Source organism: Gracilinanus agilis, chromosome 5 (genome assembly GCF_016433145.1).
Source record: "Gracilinanus agilis isolate LMUSP501 chromosome 5, AgileGrace, whole genome shotgun sequence".
Classification (NCBI taxonomy): domain Eukaryota; kingdom Metazoa; phylum Chordata; class Mammalia; order Didelphimorphia; family Didelphidae; genus Gracilinanus; species Gracilinanus agilis.
Window position 1 is genome coordinate 4,089,229 of NC_058134.1, and position 9,352 is coordinate 4,098,580.

General features: G+C 56.1%; 1 protein-coding gene across 1 annotated transcript; it reads right to left on the reverse strand.

The window, feature by feature from the left end:
• Nucleotides 1-3,119: 3,119 nt before the first annotated feature.
• On the reverse strand, nt 3,120-8,317 carry NDUFA4 (NDUFA4 mitochondrial complex associated). Its single transcript, XM_044677239.1, has 4 exons — nt 8,128-8,317; nt 7,589-7,677; nt 7,066-7,126; nt 3,120-3,327 (listed from the first exon to the last, which is right to left on the reverse strand). Exons 1-4 carry the CDS (start codon nt 8,167-8,169, stop codon nt 3,271-3,273), a joined length of 249 nt encoding a protein of 82 aa, XP_044533174.1. The 5' UTR covers nt 8,170-8,317; the 3' UTR covers nt 3,120-3,270.
• Nucleotides 8,318-9,352: the final 1,035 nt, after the last annotated feature.

Genomic DNA, 9,352 nt, shown 5'->3' on the forward strand with positions numbered 1-9,352 from the left:
GCTCTCAGTATGTCACTTCATTTGCTTCTCGGCACCCTGGAAGGGAGGAGCGGTTATTATCCCCATTGAACAGAGTAGGAAATTGAGGCACAGTGGATAAGTGACTTGGCCTGAGTCACACAGGTAGGACTTGAACTCACATCTTCTTGACACTAAAAGGAGGGGGCTGGATTGGGTGACTTTCAAGGTCCCTCCCAGCCCTAGAGCTACTATCCTATGACCCCCCCCTTCCCAAGTAATCAATGCCCTCCAATTGGGAGGAAGACTGACATCCTCTTTGTGTGTCCTGCTTCCCCAGCCTGGTCGGGGCAGATCCCGTCCCTCTGGCCTGTCCCACTCAAAGGAGAATGAAGGAAGCGGGCTCTGTGTCCGAGCCCTGCCCGAGTACCACCAGGAAAGGAAGGAGCCTTCGTCTTTGGGTGGGTCCAGGGGTCCTCCCTCCTCTGTGCTTTCTACATTGGCAGTGCTTCCATGTGCAGCTTTCAGGAAGCATTCTGTGACTTGAAATGGGCCAATGAGCCGGATCCTGGCAAAGGCGCCTCATGGCTCCCCCAGAGGTCGGATCGTGCCCCGTGTGCCCGCTTCCTTTCTCCGTAAGGAGGAAGGCCACCAGTGTGTTGAGAGCACCCGGCAGGACCAAAGAGGGAGCCTGCCCGCTCCTGGGTTCCCCCAGCTGCTGGGGTACTTCTGGAAAGAGCTCCTTTTTGTACCTAGAGGGGAGCCCCAGCCGCTTCAGACTTCGACCTGGCAGAGGCCCTCCCTGCAAGCCGCAAGGACGAGCCACTGCCCAGGCTCGTGGCCAAGGGGCACAAGACTTTGGCAGGCCTCCCTCTTCCCGTCTAGGCGAGAGCTGTCCCTGCCACATTCTCTTGGCCGGGTGGCCCAGGTCGGCAGCGGTCACCTCGGCTCCTCGTGGAAATCAATCGGGTTTGAGATAAAAGCTCCTCTGATTACTCTCCTGATAGCATGACCAGCCTCTGAGAAGAAAAGGGGGAAGGAGGAACTGGCGCACTCCCTGCGCAGGTGTCTCACGAGATAATGTATCGTGGAGGGTGGAAGTGAGGTGAAATGGGGGTGCCAAGTGAGGAAGAGGGGGAAGGCCCCGCGAATGCTGGCGCCCACCACCTGGCTAAGGGGCGCTGATGCTGGGGGGCCCCAGAGCCTGGGCGTTCATTCTTTCCTTGACTAAAAAGGACGGTCATAGGGGGAGACGGGCACCGTGTGCAGCGGCACAGGCGTGCCCCCCTCACATTAGAGCAGTTTGTGGAGGCCACGAGAGAACGTGTCAACAAGCACCCACGGCCGTCTGCGGATCATTCGGTAAACATCAAGTGCCTCCTCTGTGCCAAGCCCTGTGCTTGGCACTAAGAGAACCCCCACAGACCTACAGCTACACAAACACACAGGTGCCTTTTGGGGAAAAAAAGCCATCACCTGGAATCTAGGAAGTGCCTCCTGTGTGCTGGGCTGGGCTGGCATTCCAAGTGACCCTGGAGGCTCTGGAGAGGAAATACAAGAACCCTTTCAAGCATGGCAGGATTCCGAGGGGGTTTGTTTATTGTGATTCTTCTTCCTCAAATCAGCAGGTTCCGATTGTGATGATTCTAGTCTCCCAGGAAGCACCTGCCTTTCCTCTCGTCTTTGCCTCCTGAGCGATGGCGCTTAGTAGGGGAGCTTCTGGGGAGCCTCTCCTGGCCACGCGGGGCAGCCCTTGTGGAGAACGCCGCTGCCGCCCAGCACGGGTCCCCGGGCTGGCAGGGACATGCTGGCCAGAGCTGCGCTGGAGGTCGTTCAGGCAAACATTTCTTGACAGAACTTGGAGGAAACGTCGAGTCCCCCATTCTCTGGCCAGAAGGCCACGGGGCCACCCCGTCTACTGGAATTGGAGATAAAGGGATGGTTTGAGACGCTTCTGATGGTCTGATTTGAGAGGCATCCTTGACCCCATCAGGAGAGACCCCGTCTCGGACGCATCTCGTGTCCCCTCTGCTCCCACCTCTGCTTCTTGGGCACTTGTGTGCCACTCCAACAGATGCTGTTACCCAGCTCCTCCGAGGGCAGGGAAGGGTCCTGGACTAATCTCCGGGCATCTCTCCCAGGCACCAACCCAGAAAAGATCCAGAAAAGAAAGAATTCTAACCTTGGGTTCCTTCAGGCTCAGAGGGATGGCCCAGCACCCAAGAGAGGCTGCAGGGGCTTGTGGTCAACACTCTACTACAGGCTGCCCCGGGGGACGTGGCCAGGGAGGGGGCACGTTTTATTGTGAAAAAGACCTCGAAGGTGGCTCCGTGGGATGAGGTGCAGGAGCCCCAACTTGTGCAGAACCCCTCGGGGGCTCTGGTGCCAGGCCCAGGCCAGCCTTCGCTCTTCTGCCTTCTCCAGTGGCAAGTGAGTCTGCACGTACGGGTTTGCAGTGGGGGCTCCCTTACAGCGTGAGCGTGCATCGGGGTGGCCTAGCCCTCGGGCTCCCTGCTGGCTCTCCCCCTGACTATACAGCACGGCTGAAGAAATGGCTTTCTACAGCTCACTTGCCCAGCTTGCACACGTGCACTTATCACCTGCCCGCCGCAAGCCCATCCGCCCTAGAACGAGGGTGACAAACATCCCTGAAGTCCCTCCTTGGACAGTGATTAAACCTTAAGGATACAGGCTGAAACAATGCAAGGGGAGACACGGGGTTCTGACATCCACGGACCCCAAAAATAGAAACTCCATTGTGGAGGGAACCTTCTCTGCGTGCCAAGGGATGCCGGGAGCCCTGCCGGGTCCACAGAGAAGCAGGTACGGCACTTAGACCTGCGGGGTGGCTGGGCCAAGGGAGTCCCAAGAGGCTTTGGGGAGATCTCCCTGCTGCCGAGAAGAGCCCCTGGAGCCAAGGGAAGAGGTTCCTGGAGGAAGAGCCCGTAGAGAACCAGCCAGCCAGCTGGAGGGGCCACCACACAGGAGAACACTGGCTCCAGCCCCGGGGAAGAGGGTTTTTAAATCATCTGTCTAGGGAGAAACTCAGGCTTTGTCTCTGGCAGAAGGTGCTTCCCTGAGTGCTGGGAGAGCCTCCGGCCATGGCCCCTCGGCCGCAGCCGGCCAATCAGAGGGCACAGCCCCAGGCACCAAACCACACATCAAGTTTCACATCTTTATTCACTGTTAAAGTCCACATGATTCATGCATTCAGAGTAAGGGGGGAATCGAGCATTTCCTAGTGGAGGGCAGGCTTGTGCGGATGGCTTTTGGAAGACCTTCACTCTCGCGGCTCAGCAGCTTTGGGGCCCCTCAGAATTCCGGCCCTTCCTTCTTCAGCTTGCTGTAATCCACATTGACCGAGTAGAACTTGGAAAACAAGAAAGACAAACACGGTTTGCAAACATCTCAAGTCTCTCCAAAGGCGGCGCCCATCTGGAGAGCCCCCGGCTCTCCTGGGCCATCCTCGGGGTGTCGTGTGGCCCGGGCACCGCTAGGGGTCCCCGGGAACCTTGGGAGAGTGGACCCCGTCAAGCCCACGGACAGGCTCTGCCTTCTCCTGCAGCTTGTGCCAGACGGGGGCCACCTGGGCCTCTGCTGGGGCACGAATTCAGGGGTTTTCTTTATCACTTGAAATACAGCAGAGCCGCCACACAGCCCTGCCCCACTGACCGGGCCAACCTGGCTCTAACGCTGTGCTAGAGAGCGTACAGAGAAAGCAGTTCTTCGTCCAGGCCACCAGCCACTGGCCTGGGAGTTACCCATAGCTCGGCCATTGGACTGTGAACCGACGCTGCTGAAATGCTTGGCTAGAGATTGCTTGTTCTAAAGAATTTAAATAATTTTTTAAAATTCCCTAAAATCTCGTTTCCATTCTTCATTCCCTTAAACTTTTTACCATGAGGGCACTGGCTCTGGGAGCGAGAGGACCTGGGTTCAAATCCTGCCTATAATCCCGGCTGGACTTTGGTTTCATCTCAATAGTGTGTGAGAGCAGATCACCCCCAAGATCTCGTCCCTGTGGAGGTTCTTGGGCATTGCTGAGCCGTTAGGAGGGGAGCAGGACCCTGCAGCTTTCCGTGACCCCTTTCCCTGGACTGCAACCTCCATCTATGATGCAGGCCCTTTGGATCTGCCCCTCATCCTGGAGCCCCTCCAAGCTCGGCTCACTTGGCTCTGGTGTTCTAGACCTGGTACAGATCTCATTCGAACAAACTAAAGGTTTAAGGAACACCACCAGCCACCACTGGCCACGCCACTTGCCCTAATGGGGTGTGAGGGGCCCAAGCTGCTGCCACACGTGACAGAGGGGCACCCTGTCGTTCTGCATACTCCTGGCCTACACTGGACACAGGCAGGCGTTGAAAGTAAGTAACTAAATGCTGTGACCCTGCTCTCTCTCCATGGACAGAAGCACAAGGATCCTCCACCAAACCTGCTAAGAGTTTTCAAACCCTCTTATTTCTGCAGGGTCCTTTCTTAGGCGGGGGCAGGGCTGGCCAGCGAGAGCTCTTCCCTCCTCTGTGAACCAGACAAGAAGGGGACCTTCATGAAATGCGATGCAAACAGTTGGTGCCCTGTAAAACCAGGGACACTGGCGAGCCCTCTAGTCACCTCCGCTGTCCCACTCACCCCACGTGCTTTTAAAAAAATGAGGGACGTAAGCACAGGCCGCCTCGTTAGGGTAGGGGCAGGGGTGCAGGACCCTTTACCCCAGAAGCCCCTCCTCGGCACTAGGGACTGTGGAATGGGTCAGGGAAAATACGTGAAACGTGGGAGTCTGGCAGGAGGGGAAAGAAATGAAGGTTTCATGAGACGAGAAACTCCTGACAGGCTCAGCATCCTGGCCTGCCTGCTCAGGGGCTGCTCTCTAAGTCCAGCTTCCTTAATCCATTTCTGGGAGGCGATTCACCATTAAAAATGGAGAAAAGCCTCAAGCGACCTCTCCAATTTCTCCTTCTAGGCAGATGTATGACATTAGGAGGGACTTGGGGCAGCTAGGAAGTACAGTAGATAAAGAGTGCCAAGCCTGGGTTCAAATGTGGCCTCAGATGCCTTCTCTTAGGGTGACCCATGGCAAGTGACTTAACCCTGATGTCCTAGCTCTTACCACTCTTCTGCCTTACAATCAAAGACAAAAGATAAGGGTTAAAAAAAAAAAAAAGATTGAGCCCATTCATGGTGTGAAAAAGCACGTTAAATCAGCCTCTGATAAATAGGGCACCAGGCCCTTCCAGACCTACAGGGCGGTTACTTGGGGCATATCGTTTCTGAATGTGAGCACTCGCTCTCCCCTCAGATGCTGGTCAGACTGCCTTTCTGCTGTCTCCTTCTGAAGACCAACGGCTGCTCTCTGGGACTCCTAAAGGACTGCCTCGCTTTGGCAGCACTGGCCTAGGCACCAGTCCTTTTCTAGGGAAGCTCTATTAGCCCAAGACACCATCTTTCCTCACTTGTCACTGACCAGCTCAAGAAAGTTCTAAGGAATGCCTTCTCCTGTGGCGTGCTGAAGACTCCAGTTACTTTTCATTCTTAACATTTCCCTCTTTAGACATTCTTCCAGTTGCTTTCAAAAGTCAACGGCCACCTGATTTTCCATGGCCTCGCTGTGCCCTTTCTTTACTATCCATTCCATTTTCCCTTTTGCCATTGTCACAGCTCAGTTTCCGCCGCAGGGACTCAGAATCCCAGAGGAGCAACCAAGGGGACAATCTCGGGTTTCCTGCTGCCTGGGAACAACAGAGAAGGTGTGGAACGAGGATTTGAAAACCATCTCGTTCCTTCCCGCTGGTTTGGCATGTATCTCATTCATGAAAGAAACAATTCAGTTCAGGCTGTAATGGCTACTGCTAAGCCAAAAGCCAAGCCAAGATTTCCCTTTCCTGTTGGGTGGTAGCGGAGAGCATCCCCAGTGAGAGGAGCAGAACTGGCACCCAGACCTGTCTTAGTGACTCGCTGGTCAGTCAGCTGGGCTTGGGGCATCTTCCTTCTACGAGGGACAAAGGGTGGCCAGAAATAAACTGCAAGACTTTGATTTTAGAGTTGGTAGGAAACTCCTCTGATGGGGGAAGTTGGAATCAAGGACAATAATATGGACCCTCAGGGACCAGCTCTGTTGTTTGTTTGGGCTAAGTGTGCTTGGGCCAAAGACTATGGCCTGAGGACTTTGCAGGCATGAAAGCTCATCTCTATCTCAAAATTAACCAAGAGCAGAAAATCATCAAGTCGCCATCATCTCAAATGTAAGCCCATCAGCCAAGACAGGGGGCTTGCTGTGCCTTTACTCTCAAAGCAACCGGACAAGGGGAAGCTGCTTTTTGGTGATCTTCAACCCAAAGGGCCACTGCATCTCCCTAACCAATAAACTATGAGTAGAAAGAGGAGACCCTGACATCCTGGGACAATGGAAAGAGGGCTGGATGGGAGAGCAGAGGCCCTTGAGACCTGCATCTCCTGTGTCCCTTCCTGGGCTCTTCTGCTGTCAAATGGGGGACTCATCAGCTCTACTCTGAAGCTCCCAAGCCAGGGCCCCTAATCCCTGGTGCAGAGCCATTTCTCTAAGCCCCACTCACCAGCCCGAGGCTGGCCCTCGGATCTCCGGGATCTGGGACATGGAACCGGCTGCCCTATTTCCAAAACAAATTTCTTCTGGATTGTGTCAGTGGAGACAGCAGAGAATGCAGATCTCATGACAGCTTCTGCCTCATTCTGAACCAAAATTACTTTCGCTCCCCTCTAACGGCCCCAATATTCATCTCTATTTCTCAGGGGTTCCTCCAAGCTCCTCTTCCAGGTAGAAACAAGTCAGAGGGAAAGTGGCTGAGGCTCAGTTCGCTCCTCCTTTATTGTACTCCTTGGAGCTCCCCAGAACTAGCTACTGCAGAGGTTGCTCCAGTACACCCAGGGGTGAGGCCGAGAGGCTGGATCCCAACTGTGATTGGCACTGCTTAGTTCCTGGCCTGTCTGGAAGCCAAAAAAAAAGAGGCAAAAAGCTGTCTGGAGAGGCTCCAGACTCTCATCTCTTCCCTTCGGCCCCTGCCCCAGGCTTGGCCTGCCTACTGGGGGATCCCTGAGAAGGTCTGGGGTCCAGGGCACCAGGAGCCTTACCTTGTACTGGTCTGTGGGATTCAGTTTGTTCCAAGGCTCCGGGTTGTTCTTCCTGTCCCAGCTAAGGAGAAAAGTTTATTAAGACATAGTCAGTGCAGCCCCAAGGAACCCGGGGCTGCCTTCACTAAATGCCCCCTAAAAGGGCTTGGTCTGCCAGATATCACCCCCTAACTGCAAAGGAGTTCACTAAGGGCCCCCAAGGCCAGGGGAAGGGAGTAGTGAGAGGACTGCCCCATGTCCATCCCAAAAAGACCCTTTAACCTGGGCCCTAAAGGCCAACTGCGGGTGTGGGTCCTTGTGCCCCCCACCCCCCAGCTGCAAGGGCCTCTCTCCTCTGTGGCACTCATCCCCTCTCCAGGTCTTTGCCCTGACTGTCTGGCTGTCCTCCCTCCTGAACCTTCCTATGGGGGTTGGGGGGTGATCCTTCCTGAATTGACCCCCCCCCTTTACGGTCTGCCCTAAGGAGCATTAGAGCCCCAGGGGAAGTCCCAGCAGGACCTGCTCCCCGTCTGCAGGCACTCACCTGACATCAGGGTTGAAGAGCGCCAGGCGCATCACATACAGCGTGGCCCCTCCTCCCCCGGCCCCGATAAACAGGAACAGGGGGATCAGCTGCGGCCAGAGGAAGAAGGGGGTTAGGTTCAGATCCTGGGCCCAGGCCCCATCCCGCCCAAGGGGTAGGGCTGGTCCGAGGGTTCAAGGCCCATCTCAGATGCAGCCTGCGGGCCTCATTCTCCGCTTCTGTAAAGGGGTTCCTGGGGCCTTGAATGTCGCCTCTAGAGCGAGGCACCCATTAGGGTGACTGAGCAGGCCAGGGGGGAGGAGGGAAGAGCGAGGGAGGGGGGCGGGGTTCCAGGGGAAATTGAGACAACCCCTCTCCTAGGCCGGCGGCATCTGTCGCCTCAGCAGCAGTCTGACCCAAGGACAGGGGGCACCGAAAAGGAAACTGAGGCCAAGGTCTTGGGGCGCTCTTCCCTTCTCTCCCACCAGGTGACGGGGCGCCCCTCCCCACTGCCCCCCAAGGTCACGGGTCTCCGCCCCCCAATCCCACCGGATGCTCACGCTGGGGTGCTTCTTGGCCTGGTTGATGATCATACGAAACATGGCGACGGCTGCTGCGGGCCTCGGCGGCTGCGTTCGTTCTCTCGGGTCTTAGCTCGCTCGCGGATAGTCCCGGGCTCAGTGATCAATGTCACCGCAGAGGAGGAGGAGGAGGAACCAGGACAGGCGCAGCAGGACGCACGCACGCGCAAACGCTCCGCCCAAGGGCCCCAGCGCTCAGGACCCCACCTCCTGGGGTTGCCCTCTCCACTGCCTGAGCGCCAAGTCTCCCCCTTGGAGGTGTGACTCCCCACCCCCTCCTCCCTAGCTATTCCGCGCCAGCTTCTGCACACCCCCGGGACGCCCTGACCGCCCCCCACAGCCCTGGGGCCTCAGGGGCGAGGTCAGGTCCGAATAAGGCGTGAGGTCTGCAGGGAAGAGGAAAGGGCGCATGCGTGCTGAGCGCGCGCCGCAGGAGCGGCACGTGCTGGACGGTTGCGCGGCCTGGGGCCAAGGCCAAGGTCGGTCCCTGAGCGAGGTCTGGGCCACAGCTGTTCCGCTCCCTAGGGGCTCCTGCTGGCTGGAGCCGCTGTGCCTGGAGTTGTCCGGGGCAGAGATGTCGGAGGGGAAAACGGGGCCCCCACTTTGGTCTGTTCCCTCCCTCCCCCCCATCTGCTGACAGTCCCTGTCTGGGCCCAAGGATCAGACGTTTCTGTCCCGGGACCCCAAAGGATCACGCTAAAATGTGCCTATTGACTTCTGACAGAAAAAGAACAGAGACAACTCATTTGATAAGTAAGCCCTGGATCGCAGTTAAATCAGTGCAGGCTAAGGACCCTATCTTGTATCTTTTACTCTATTTACGTTTATGTACAAAATGATTTATCCGGGTACAACAGAGCTGCTGTTGTTGTTTCATTACCCCTTTTCTTGGTAATTAAAAAGAAAGATTCCAATCATCCTTTATCCAAAAAAGTTTAAGTTTCTCCTTTGATATTATAATCATTTAGCAAAGGTACCTGCCTTTGTACAAGGATGGAGAAAGACCAAGGAGCTTATTTTCCAGCCAGGTCCCCTGTCCCCTGGCCATCTTCTCCCTCCCTGAGAACCTGGATGGCCACCCTTGGATCCTGGGCTCTGCGAGGCGAACTTTCACTCCATACAGCCCTTCTTCCTCCTCAACCCAACCCCTCTGCCCTGTCCTATTCCAACTCCCCTTCATGTGGTCTTGTCTTCTAGAATAAAG

What these genes read in the sequence shown, in the direction of transcription:
- NDUFA4 (XM_044677239.1), bottom strand. Translation starts at nt 8,169, where the DNA reads ATGTTTCGTATGATCATCAACCAGGCCAAGAAGCACCCCAGC. An exon ending in CTCTTCAACCCTGATGTCAG is followed by an intron (nt 7,127 to 7,588) that starts GTGAGTGCCTGC and finishes TTTTCTCCTTAG; the next exon opens with CTGGGACAGGAAGAACAACC. An exon ending in ATCCCACAGACCAGTACAAG is followed by an intron (nt 3,328 to 7,065) that starts GTAAGGCTCCTG and finishes TTGTTTTCCAAG; the next exon opens with TTCTACTCGGTCAATGTGGA.